The sequence below is a fragment of the Alexandromys fortis genome, unplaced genomic scaffold (assembly GCF_014885135.2).
Source record: "Alexandromys fortis isolate MF-2015 unplaced genomic scaffold, M_Fortis_MF-2015_v1.1 scaffold_218, whole genome shotgun sequence".
In the NCBI taxonomy this organism is placed as follows: domain Eukaryota; kingdom Metazoa; phylum Chordata; class Mammalia; order Rodentia; family Cricetidae; genus Alexandromys; species Alexandromys fortis.
Window position 1 is genome coordinate 114215 of NW_026068112.1, and position 12681 is coordinate 126895.

The following is a 12681-nucleotide window of genomic DNA, read 5'->3' on the forward strand; positions in this document are numbered from 1 at the left end:
TAAATGTTTTATTATATTCTTCCCAAGAAGAGTGAAGTTTTTTTTTAACCTTACAGCTATTTGACATGTTTTGGAAAGTGCATGTTATAATGGTTATATGCAGATGTGCTAACTAATATAAAACTTTTAATAGCATGTCTGATTTTTTTTTTTATTTCGAAAAAGCGCCGGGCGGTGGTGGTGCGCACGCCTTTAATCACAGCACTCGGGAGGCAGAGGCAGGTGGATCTTTATGAGTTCGAGACCAGCCTGGTCTACAGGAGCTAGTTCCAGGACAGGCTCCAAATTACAGAGAAACCCTGTCTCCAAAAACCAAAAATCAAAAACAAAACAAAAAAAGAAAGAAAGAAAGAAAGAAAGAAAGAAAGAAAGAAAGAAAAGGAAAAGCACAATCCTTCTGAAAACTCAAACCTAAAAAGAAAAAGTGGCCCAAGCTATTTAAAACTTGCCTTGATGGTGCAATTGATTTTAAGGGGTTTCCAAAACACTAAGTACATGTAGAAATTTGGTAGCTTAATGAATTTCTTTAAGAATCCCTTACAAGCAGAAGCAACCTTTAAAATGGGGCACCAAGTACCACTGATGCAAACTGTTACCCCTCCCTGTGGTCATTTTCTAACAACGGTTTAAGAATAGACAGCAGCGCTGTTTAAAGGTAGTTCTCAGGTCAGTGAGATGGGTCAGTCAGTAAAGCTTTGAACACAGCAACATTTTCCTGTTATGCAGACTAACCATCTAGACATCTCATACTTCTCTGATGACCTCTCCTATCTGGAGGAGAAGCCGCCCCGTAGAATCTGGATACTGCCCACCCAGCTGCTGACATATTGTGAGATTTTCTTCGATGTATGCATTCAAGCACAATGTATAGGTGGCTTCATCTAAATCAGAGAGATTCTCAAACTCCATACGCTGATGCCCTTTTCCTGAGGTTTTGATTTCTGCCTTCCACAGTGTTTGCGTGATATCAGGTGAAAAGTTCCAGAATAAAAGTCAGGAGTTTTACATTGCATGCCTACTCCTAGGATACTGATGAAATCTTATACCTTCTCACCTGGAACAAAAATTGCACCCTTGTCCGGCACATGCCCACTAAGCACAAATTAATCAGTTTGTAGCAGCCTCCATTATCAGATCTGCCAAGGCATCAAGTGCTTGTGTTCAGGTAACCTTGATCTTGTGCAATAAGGACTCCAAAGTGCGAGCTTTTTACTGAAGAATGTGATCATCATTGTTCTGTTTTACTATTATGGCTTTTGATCTAGTTACAGAGCCTAATTTGTAAGTTAAGGTTATCATAAGCATATACTATAGAGAAACATATGGGGCTATACATGTGATGTGCAGCATCATCTGTATGCTTAGCCATTGGCTGGGGTTCTTGGACTGAATCCTTCGAGGGTAAGAGAACGTTGCTGTTTAAAATATAGAGTCCAGGCCGGGCAATGGTGGCGCACGCCTTTAATCCCAGCACTCGGGAGGCAGAGGCAGGCGGATCTCTGGGAGTTCGAGACCAGCCTGGTCTACAGAGCTAGTTCCAGGACAGGCTCCAAAGCCACAGAGAAACCCTGTCTCGAAAAACCAAAAAATAAATAAAATAAAATATAGTCCAAGAGTTGTAATGTTTACTTTATTTAATAGACAATAAAATCCCAAAAGTCTTCCCCTGAGTAACTTTTAAAATTATGCTTGTAAGAGTTTTCTATTTTCCAGAAACAGGGACACCACTGTGAACGTGAATTCTAAGGCAAGAAATTAGAACTAAAAAGTAAAAGTTTAAAGATTGTCAGGACCACTTCCTAAAATACAATAATCATTGGTGCCTCGGGAAGCTTAGCTTTTATCCCTTCCCCTATGGATTGCCTTTAGTTCAGAGTCGGACTCGATGAGGTGTGCTTGGTCCTCACACTGGACTCCAGAACAATGTTCATGTGAAGTTCTGGATCCAGTCTACCAGAAGGGGTTATGATACGGAAGAAACTGTTTCTCTGCAGTTGTGGGACAGAGGAACTAGTTCTCAGAAGAGTCTTGAGATTTTTCATTAAAGTTTAGCAAAAAAAAAAAAAAAAAAAGGGGGCCAATCAGGGTGTAAAGGGACACACCTTTAATTCCAGCACTCAGGAGGCAGAGGCAGGTGGATCTCTGTGCATTCCAGGCAAACCTGGTCTACATATGAGTTAATTCTGAGAGGTACATAGTGAGAACTATCTCAAAACAAAACAAAGACAAGGGCCTGAACTTGAGAGGCTGAGAACTGGAGTTTTATTAACTGGTGTGGGTACAAGAAGCTTTTCCATACAAGTAAGCAAACGGAAAATTTAAGTAAATGAACTCTTGGGAACATGGTATTTTATATGTACTTGTGTTTGTTTTTAATAAAGAAGTATCGATTAAGTTTTGGGTTTGGGTTCAAGTACCTCTGGAGTTATAATGGAACACCAACTGGGACTATTTAAGTTTTGATCTGTGAGCTGCTCAGGCTGTATACCTGATTTGCTTTTATTTTGTCTGGTCTGCAACCCAAGACCAAAATAAGAAATCACAGGAATTTGGGTTTCTTACCTTACTCCATGTTTAGATGGACCAGTGCCTCCGGCATCCTTAAGGAGAATGGAAATCAGCGCAGGTCTTCCTACTGGTCAGTCACAGGCACTGCCTATAGACAACAACTTAGTATATTTCTCCGGAATGTTCTAGAATCTAGTAATGTGTTACAATATTTCAGAGCTATATAAAGTGTTGTTGTTTTATTCCAATAGCTATCCTCATGAGACCCGCATAAATGCTAACAGATATTTTAAGAGCTTTTTTTTAAAAAAAAATTGCAGGATTTTTTAATTTTCATAGTTTCTTGTTGGATCTGAATCTTACAAAAACAGTCAAAAGAAGTTGTTTTCTTTTAAATATGTTGTTTTCTTTAAAATACATGCATTGAGCAGAGATCTGGGAATTCTCAAGAGATGAGTGATTCAAAAGGGGTGGGCAGAATTCAGGGTCCTTGGAGGGGACAGGGAAAGGAAGAAGGGACACACGGAAAACTCAAATGACTTTTTGGGAAAATAAATATCCCTTAGGAGAATAGATGGGGACAGGATAGTCCAGAGACAATGTCTCTTAGGAATGACCTAAGGTCTCATCTTTGAAAAGAGAAAAATGGCGTTGCCCAATCCCCCTTGGGGGGGGGGGTAATTTTCAGCAAACGGAATAAAATGCTGACTTTTTCTTTTGCAGATTCTACTTTGAGACAGAAAAAATTTCAGGATCTCAACTTTTCAGTTCAATATGATTCTCATGCCCAAAGTGGGCACATATTCTTCGTCCCCTTCAAATCAGAAGAGGGCAGACATTGTCTCTGATCATGCCTAGGGCCCTGGTACCAAGCTCCGTCAGCCTGGGCATGCGGTTGTTTTGTTTTGCAATCTGATCATGTCTTCCTTTTTTACTAGCGTCTAAAGGGTCAAAGGCAGGCCTGTCCATTCATAAACATTACCGAGCTTCTGCTGCACTTCGATTTACAAAAAAAAAAAAAAAAAAGAATAAAAAGAAATCCCTCCCTATAAGGGACGTAGTGTGGAGGAGCCAACACATCATCCGGGAAATCATTAAAAGGCAAGTTGTTTCTCTGCCAGGAAGCTCCTGAACCGAAGCTCTGTGACTTCTAGGGTGCTGGTTGGGGCGTGTAGGAATGTCCGTGCAGTGACCCACAGACGGATCCGTCAGTCAAGAGACTTGTACAAGTGTCTAGGTTTACGGGAAAAGGGGCTAAGTCCCCCACCCCCTAAGCAACACATTTCACAGGCCTTAGGATTAAAACATTTGAGGTTATTTATTTATTTGCTGAGCTCTGAGCCTAACATGACTCAAAATCCCCGACGTCTACATACAAGCTTGGAGCCAGAAAATAAGGTCAGGGGGAAAAAATAATCAAGGGGCTCACCAGTACAAGTAAGACAAGGAATAAAGGGTTTCCCCAAACAAAAACAAAACCACCCACCACAACTCTGATGCAGAATATTTTCTTATGATTCTTCATGGAGGGCCTTGGGAACGACGAACACGCCAACAGTCCAGACTCCAGCTCATTCCCTACGGCGTAACTCTGTGAAGCAGATACACGCTGGCAAAAGTGAATTTAGCCAGCTGCAGGAGGGCCAAGTCTGGGAACCATTCCCCGCGGGAAACACGCGCAGACCTCAAAGGACTGGCGCAAACGAACGTCGCGACTCTCCTAGACTCCGGTAGCCAGCAGGTCTTTGGGGAGAGGTGCGTGCGGACCCACTGACCGCGGCGAGAAAGCTCCGCAGCATCCTTAGACGGATTTTCCTAGGACCTAGTTTCCGCGTGAGCTGAGAACGGTCTATATCAACAAAACAGTGACTATTCAGAACCTCCCCTTCCATATTCCTGGCTCCGCAGCTTCCGGTTATGGTACCCTCACTACTGGAACTTCTTTTGCAGTGGTTTTATCTAAATGCAGCTCTGGGTCCTTCGATGCAGTTCTCTCCCCTTCGCATCTCTGAATTCCGTTTTTCCTCCAGTCTTTTATTCGTTTAGCGCCCGTGTGGTTCAGAAGCCCACAAACTAGAAGAAACAGAGCCGTAAAGGACTGCGATATCTCTTAAGTTTTATTTAAGATTCTGAATTATCCCAAGGTCTACGGCATTACAATTTAGGAAAAATTAAAAAGAAAAATTAAAAAAGGCACGGCTCTATGAGGGACCGGTAGAGGGCAGAGAAGAGAGAAGAAAAAACAGGAAAATGACGCAATAGCCAGAGCCGGGACTATTTAGAAAGGTTCCCGCCCGCGCGCTTTCGGTTTTCAATCTGGTCCGATCTTCTCATATATTAGAGGGCCTCCACCTCCACTGCTTCACAAGCTAGTGTCTCGAGACTGTAGTCGCCATGTCTGGTAGAGGAAAGGGTGGAAAGGGTCTAGGCAAGGGTGGTGCCAAGCGCCATCGCAAGGTTCTTCGAGACAACATCCAGGGCATCACCAAGCCTGCTATCCGCCGCCTGGCCCGACGCGGTGGTGTCAAGCGCATCTCCGGCCTCATCTACGAGGAGACCCGCGGTGTGCTGAAGGTGTTCCTGGAGAACGTGATCCGGGACGCCGTCACCTACACAGAGCACGCTAAGCGCAAGACCGTCACCGCCATGGATGTGGTCTACGCGCTCAAGCGCCAGGGCCGCACCCTGTATGGCTTTGGAGGCTAAACTGCACCGCCACTACCTCGTTACCCATCCCCAACGGCCCTTTTTAGGGCCAACCACAGCCTCATCGGGAGAGCTAACACACTTGACTATTGTAACCAAATTACGTTCGTAGGTCTAGACTCGGTAGGGGAAAAGACTCTTCAAAATGGAGTCACTGGGTTTGGAGTCGGGCTTTAATGCCGTCGAAGTTTGATTTCCATTAGCGGTTAACATCCAGAGCAGGGCCTGCATACAGGCAGCTGTTTAGTCTGCAGCGACAGGATGAGGTGGCTGCAGGTAAGAGGTTAGGAATTTTTAGAGGTCTGTGTCGCCAGAACTGCCTTAGAAAAGGGCCCTCGGTTTAGGTAATGATAGAAAATAGTGGATTTTCAGTAGAGTTAGCAGCTTTGCAAGTATAACAAGTGTGAGGACTATAGTCTCAATTAGTTAAGCAAGGTCCACTTGTCCACTTTTTCTTGTAAAGCAGTTATGGCAGGAACTTCTAAGTCAGGGGCTGATGCAGAGGCAATTTCTGGTTTTTGTTTTGTATTTTCTTTTGCTTTGTTTTTTAGACACAGGGTTTCTATGTAGCCTTGGCACTTCTGGGAATCTTCCTGTGGACCAGGCTGGCCTTGAGTTCACAGATCCACCTGTCTGCTTCCTGAGTTCTGATATAAAGGTGTGCACCACCACCGACTTTGTACACAGGTTTGAGGGAAACCTGCACGGGACCTTGCCACAAAGAAAGCCATGGACAAGAGACCTAGGCGAAGGAGAACTATGAACTATAATATAACCTAGTGGCAGCCGCTCAGGTGTGTGGTATGTTGAGACCTGTTTAGGAAGATTTGTCAGAACATGTCCACCACCCATCAGTACAGAGGGAGCAGTTTAATTTTGATAAGGCAAAAACAAATTCTCAGTACGGCCAAGAATGCCGTAAACTATTCTCTACGTTTCTGTTATGCCCGCGTCATGAGCCCCCCAGAGACCACCAGGACTCCGAGTTCACTTAATACAGTGGTATATTATTTGTAGTTTAATAAATCTTGCCTGAAGACCAGAGGCAAAGCTAAAGCCACTAGAGGTCAGGTATTCGTGACACACATTTTCAATCCCAGGATTTGGGAGACAGAGACAGATCTCTGTAAATTCAAGGCTACACAAGGTCAACACAGAAACAAACCCAGGTGGTGGTGGCTCACTTTTAACCCAGGCCTAGGGAGTCATACGCCCTTAATCCCAGCACTAGAGGGAATATAAAATGAGAGGAGAGACTTGGTTTATAGTAGCCCAACCTTGGTAGAGGCAAGACTTCTGTAGTGACTTGGCTGCTTTGCTTTTCTGGTTTTCAGGTTGAATCCCAATATCTATCTCTGGGTTCTTATTATTCATGCTACAACATGCAGACAGCAAAAATCCTTTACTACAGGCTCAAGCTCAGGCTATCTGCTCCGCTCCAGCACAGCTAGACCAGGGGGGGCCTTGAGCTCAGCTATAGCAGGCGCAGGGCTTTTAAGGAGGAAGGGGTGGAGTGGGGGGAGAGGGAGGGAATTCCGGTTCAGATGGGGGTTGAACTCCTGGTTGGGCAGGAGTGAAGTAACGAAAGTCTTGTCAAACAGGGATTGGTACTGGCGTTGCTGCAAGGAAACTGGCAGCTTATGTAGAAGTTAGGTAAACTGTCCTTAATTGTCTCAACTCTGATTGGTCTCCAGCGGGGTACAGTCTGTGGCTTTTCCTGGTTATTGTAATGTTGAGGTCTAGTTCCAGGATTGTTAGTTTGCAGAATGCCAAGGCTGTGCTAATGTTGGGCCTCTCCACTTCTCTTTCCCTACAGTCCAGATTTGGGTTGAGCATGTTATAGGCTGTGAGTTTTATTTTTATTTTAATGGTGCATTGATTCTTTTACTTTGGAATATTATACAATCTCCATATTCAGTTACATGATCCTACATAAGAATTGAACTTCCAATTCAAGAAGCTGGATTTTAGTGTATACTACACCTCAGGAGTGCTGTAAGGATCATCTTAGCCATGTGTTTGTATTGATCCACCTGTAATGGTCACTTTAAAGAAAATACATTTTAGGTAACTAATGTGTGTGCCCTACACACACACACACACACACACACGCGCGCGCGCGCGCGCGCGCGCGACTAACAGTTCAAGGCGGCCCATATTGAATAGAATGAGGAATGTAGATGATTTTCAGAAACTCAAAACTACAGAAATTACTATGTTTGGGGAAATTGGGGAAGCTTGGTGGTAGGGGTACTGTCTATGTCAGTCTTTGGCAAATCCAGAATGCCTTCCTTCATAATAGAAATTCAGTAAACCAGAGGGCTGGGGGCGGGAGCGGGGATAGCAAGGACAGCAGGTGTGACCATTTGTGCAGAGGAAGAAATGGGCTCTCCTTCAAAGCCTCGCCCTCAGTTTAACTCAGCCGCTAAAGGAAGCAGGAAACCTTTCTCTGGTGAAGTCGGTGGTTCTGAAAGTGGGAATTCCAGGTCTCAGTGTGGATCACCTGAGCCTCACTGCAGACCAACTGAACTGGAAACTCTGGGTGTTTGGCCCAGCAATTTGTGGCACAATGCCAAGTTCTCCAGGTGGTTCTAACCCACATTTAACAACCACGGACCCAGGTGACAGATGTTTTGGATGTTATGGTGATGGCGCTGGGCACCACAGGCCGGGCATTCCGGCCAGTTGTCTATCAATAAATTAGAATCCCACCTCCAGATTTCCTTTAGAGGAAATAAGTGGCACCCTGCTTGCCATAATATTAGATTTTGGTTTATTTGATGGAAAAGAAAGCAGACCCGAATCCTAATGTTAAGTAAAAGATACAGGTGGAAAAAAGACCCAGTTGCTTTAACCCTCAAGCAACCATCGAGGCCATAGAAATGAAAAGGGTACGGACTTATTTCATTAAGTATTACTGCTTTGTGCATTTAGTAGTGCAGTATTGAATTTTATAATCAATGAGTAAGACTCTTTTTCTTCCCCAAATTTTCCAAGATCCAGCCTTTACACCATAGTTTATCTTTTGCCTTTTGAGAGAGGGTCTCCCAAGTAACCCCAGCTGTCCGGGCCTGGCACTGTGCCGCTGACTCTGGAGTGTCACCTTTCACTGCTTTCACTGTTTTCCTTCTACCCTTCCTTTGAAAGCCTCCACTCCATTGGAGCTGTTAATATAGATGTTATTTATTTCTTTCTACTTGAGCCAAAAGACCCGCGCTGACATTCAGACAGACTGCGACTAACCGCGCTCATTTGTATGAATATACGGAGAATTGCTAGGAATAGTCAGAAAAATTTAACAACACTTTGTAAGTATTGGTATTTTTCTTCCTTGACTTTTTCTGAAATTTTTTTTAATTTCTTACAATATGCATGAATGGATTTCTTCACAAAATGATAGATTATTTGCTGCCTGAGGACAGCAGCCATGGAAAATGGCCCCAGCATTGCTGTGAGTTCACCTGCAGCTCCTCTTCCAGGCCCTGAAGCTATCGAAGGCCATAGGTGCAGTCAGCTTTGTTTAGTTTTTACCTCAACATCACTGTGCTAGCTAGTTTTATTTTAACTTAATACACACTTTAGTCATCGGATAGGAAGGAACCTCAAGAGAAAATGCCTCCATAAGATTGTGCTGTGGGCAACCCTGCAGGGCTTTTCCTTAATTAGTGATTGATGGAGAGAGCACAGCCCATTGTGGGCGGGATCTCCCCCAGGCTGGTAGTCTTGGGTTCTGTTAGAAATAAGGTTGAGCCAGGCAGAAGTGGCACACGCCTTTAATTCCAGCACTTGGGAGGCAGAGGCGGGCAGATCTCTGAGTTCAAGGACAGATAGGGATGAAACGCAGAAAAACCCATCTTCAAAAATAAATAAATAAAAATAAATGAAAAAAAGACATGAGTAACCCAGAAAGCAGCACTCCTCCATGGCCTCTGCATCCACTCCTGTCTCTAGGTCCCTGCCCTGTTGAGTTTCTACCTTAATTGCTTTCAGTGATTAACATGGAAGTAATACGTACAACAAACCCTCTCCTCCCCAAGATACTTTTGATCATGGTGTTTCATCACAGCAATAGGAACTCTAACGAACCCAAGCCGCTTTCCTCCCCTCCCCTCATGCTACGAGTTTCTACATGCTTTAGAGTGAAGAGGTTCTGTGGCTGTTTTCCCCTCTCCCGCCCAATCCGCTATCGTCCCGAAGCCTGAGAATGGGCCTCCTGCCTCAGGACTTCCTTCCGGTTCCATTCACAACCTCTTTCACTTATAATTCTTTTTGCTGTTATTGTATTTGTTTTCCAGACAGGGTTTCTATACCTAAAAGCTCTGGCTGTCCTGGAACAAGCTCTGTAGACCAGGCTGACCTCAAATTCACAGAGATCCTCCTGCCTCTACCTCCCAAGTGCTGGGATTAAAGGCATGCGCCACCACCCAGTTTATACTTTAAAATTATATAAAAAGAATTTTTAAAATTAAAACATTGTTTTTAATGTTGATCTCATACCACCAGTTTCCTACTCCCTCCATAAGGTGGACCAGCTTGCCGGTGTGGTCCAGCTTGCCGGTGTGGTCCAGCTTGCCGGTGTGGTCCAGCTTGTCTTGAGTTTGTAATCCTCCTGCTTTGGTTTCCAGAGAACTGGGATTACAACTACTTTTGGCCTGGAACTGTTGTTGTTTGTTTTTATCCAGGAAAATCAGGGCAGGAATTCAAATCGGACAGGTATCTGGAGGCAGGAACTTAAGCAAAAGCCATGAAAACTTACTGGCTGCCTTCCCAAGGATTTTTCAGCCTGCATTCTTATAACCCGGACCACCTGCCCAGGGATGGCATTACCTACTACTGATTGGGTCCTCCAAATAAATCAGTAATTAAGAAAACACGCTACAGACTTGCCTACAGGCCAAGACGATGGAAGCATTTTCTCGATTAAGATTCCTTCTTCCCAGATGGCCCTAGCTTGTGTCAAGTTGGCACAAAACCTAGACAGCACAGGAGACAATTAGGTCATGAGAGCAGAGCCCTTGCCAATGGGATTAGCAAATCAACTTTTCCCCCTCCCACCATGTCCAGTACGCATTTAAAGGACCACCTCTGAGAAAGGCCCTCCCCAGACCCAAGTCTGCCAGCACCTGGGCCTCCCAGCTTACAGAACGGCTCAGATGGAAGGCAGGGTGAATGTTCTGTGTCCTTTCTCTTGGCAGGATCACTCTATCCAGCATCTCAGCACCTTTATTGTGTCTTCTGATAAACCTGCATGAGAGTTTCTTTAGGATAACCATCCAGAAACAGAATTTCTGGTTCCTTAAACTGTGTAAGCTTGCATTAAGAAGTAGTGGCAGCCAGGTGATGGCACACACCTTTAATCCCAGCACTCGGAGGCAGGGGCAGGCGGATCTCTGTGAGTTCAAGGCCAGCCTGGTCTACAGGAGCTAGTTCCAGGACAGGCTCCAAAGCTACAGAGAAACCCTGTCTCGAAACAAAAACACAAAACAACACAAGAAGTAGTAGTGGCTACCTTGCATGATGGCTGCTTTAGTCCCCACATGCTGCCAGGACAGCATCAAGCACCTAGCCACTTGGGGGACCTGTGGGGTGGTCTCATGGCCCGCTGCCCACTGCTGCCACTAGGGGACCTGCAGCGTTTTTACTTAAACCATAACAAATAAGTAAGACTAAGTCTCCGTGTGTGATTTACTTGGGAGTTAGGTGGTGCCCCCTCCCCCCAAAGGCCAAAAAAGTCAAAGAGTAAAAAACAACAATAAATCAGTACAAAGGAAGAGCAAAACACAAGCCCCTGGCTCCTGGGCTGCAGAGGCACAGTTTCTATCTCAGCAGGAATGAAACAGTCTTTTCCTCTCGAAGCCCTGGGAAACCAAATGAGCGTAGGGAAAGTCAGTTGCAGAGCACTCAGGACCACAGACGTGTCTAGAGCACAAACTGGTCATATACTTCAAATTATCCACAAACTGTTTTGGTATCTTTCTTTTTTTCATGACAGTCATAATCAAGATTTACAATGATACTTATGGCTGGTGGTTAGTCTTTATTGTCAAGCTGACTGGAATTCAAACAAGCTAGGAGACACCATGATTCGTCAGGGAGATTCCTAACTGAGGAGGAAGCCCACTTCCGAATGTCAGCAGTATGTCCAGTGGCCCGGGGTACCAGGACTAGACCAGTGAGCAGAGCAGGGGCAGCTAACTGCTGCTTGACCATTGCCGCAGTGTGGTCAATGGCCGCCACCCTCACTGCCAGCCCTTCACCACACCACTTCTGGGCACTGTTTGATTTTGGTTTGTGAGATGTAGTTCTGTGTAGCCCTGGCTGTCCTTGAATTCACTATGTAAATCAGACTGGCCTCAAACTCAGGGGTCCCTCTGCCTTAGCCTCCAGAGTGCTAAGGATTAAGGCTTTGTATGTCACAACTGACTTCCCTGTGCCCTCTTCACCAAAAGAACTCCACCTTCACTTGAATTGCTTCTGTTGGGCATTTCTCAGAGCAACAAGAAAAGTTAGTAATACAATTCTGATGTCATTAATGTTAACAATGTCATTAGTGCCCACTACTGGAATCAAGGATACAGGGAAACCGCCACACTGAATCACTCCGTGGGTAGAGAGGTTTATTCGGGATCAAACTATAAGACTATCTCTTGCCAGGTGGACAGAGGGGAGAGCAAAATGGTGGAAAAGCAGACTTTATGATTGTTAGCAGGGTGGGGTCTCTCAGACGGTACAAACTGTTGGGTGATGTTTTGTGCTCTGACAAATCAGGCTTGCCTGGAGATGGGAGGGTGGAGCCAGCCACTAGTTAACCTTGGAGGCCAGGCGGTGGTGACTCAGACCTTTAATTCCCAGAGAGAAAGTGATAAGGCAGGGCAGAGACAGGCTCTTGCCCCTTCTGGATGCAGGAAAGAAACAAATTAATTAGATTAAAGCTTCAACAAGCTGTTTGGAATAATTGGGAACTAGATGCCTTTGCCTGAGGTAGTTGACCTTTGGGGTGGATTAAGGGAGGCTTTTGGCAGTTTAAGGCCAACAAACCTGCTTTTGTGTCTGTTTACCCAGTGACAATCCTGTTTACCCGGGCCAAAGTCCTTCTGTTTAGGCTATTGTCACCGACACTGCCATTCTGGGAGGCCATGTTGGACCTAAGAATTACCAACTGAGAACCTTTGTTTTAAGCATTTTGTGCAAAGTAAATTATCTTCATTCTTAACAGAAAGCAATGTGGATACAAGTCTATTCGGGACAAAGAAATGAAGACCCACATCTTTTCTTGTGGTCCTTCTCCAGTTAAGAGCCTGGAGTCTGAGGGGCTGGAGAGATGGCTCACCGTGGGTTTAGAGCACTGGCTGCTCTTCCATGGCGCTCAGATCAATTCCCTCACAACCATCTGGAAGGCGATCTTGTGCCCTCTTCTGGCCTGCAGGCATTTGTGCAGGCAGAACACTGCATACATAATAAATAATT

At 44.9% G+C, this 12681-nt stretch overlaps 1 protein-coding gene and 1 pseudogene across 1 annotated transcript; one reads left to right on the top strand and one right to left on the bottom strand.

Moving 5' to 3' along the window:
• The first annotated feature begins 3808 nt into the window (after positions 1-3808).
• On the top strand, positions 3809-12681 carry LOC126489988 (histone H4). The gene has a single exon (XM_050124613.1). The coding sequence runs from the start codon at positions 4903-4905 to the stop codon at positions 5212-5214; it is 312 nt and encodes a 103-aa protein (XP_049980570.1). The 5' UTR covers positions 3809-4902; the 3' UTR covers positions 5215-12681.
• The window catches only part of LOC126489981 (histone H3-like), a 10658-nt pseudogene continuing 7697 nt past the window's right edge, over positions 9721-12681 (bottom strand).

Coding starts and splice junctions, on each gene's coding strand:
- LOC126489988 (XM_050124613.1), top strand. CDS start 4,903: ATGTCTGGTAGAGGAAAGGGTGGAAAGGGTCTAGGCAAGGGTGGTGCC.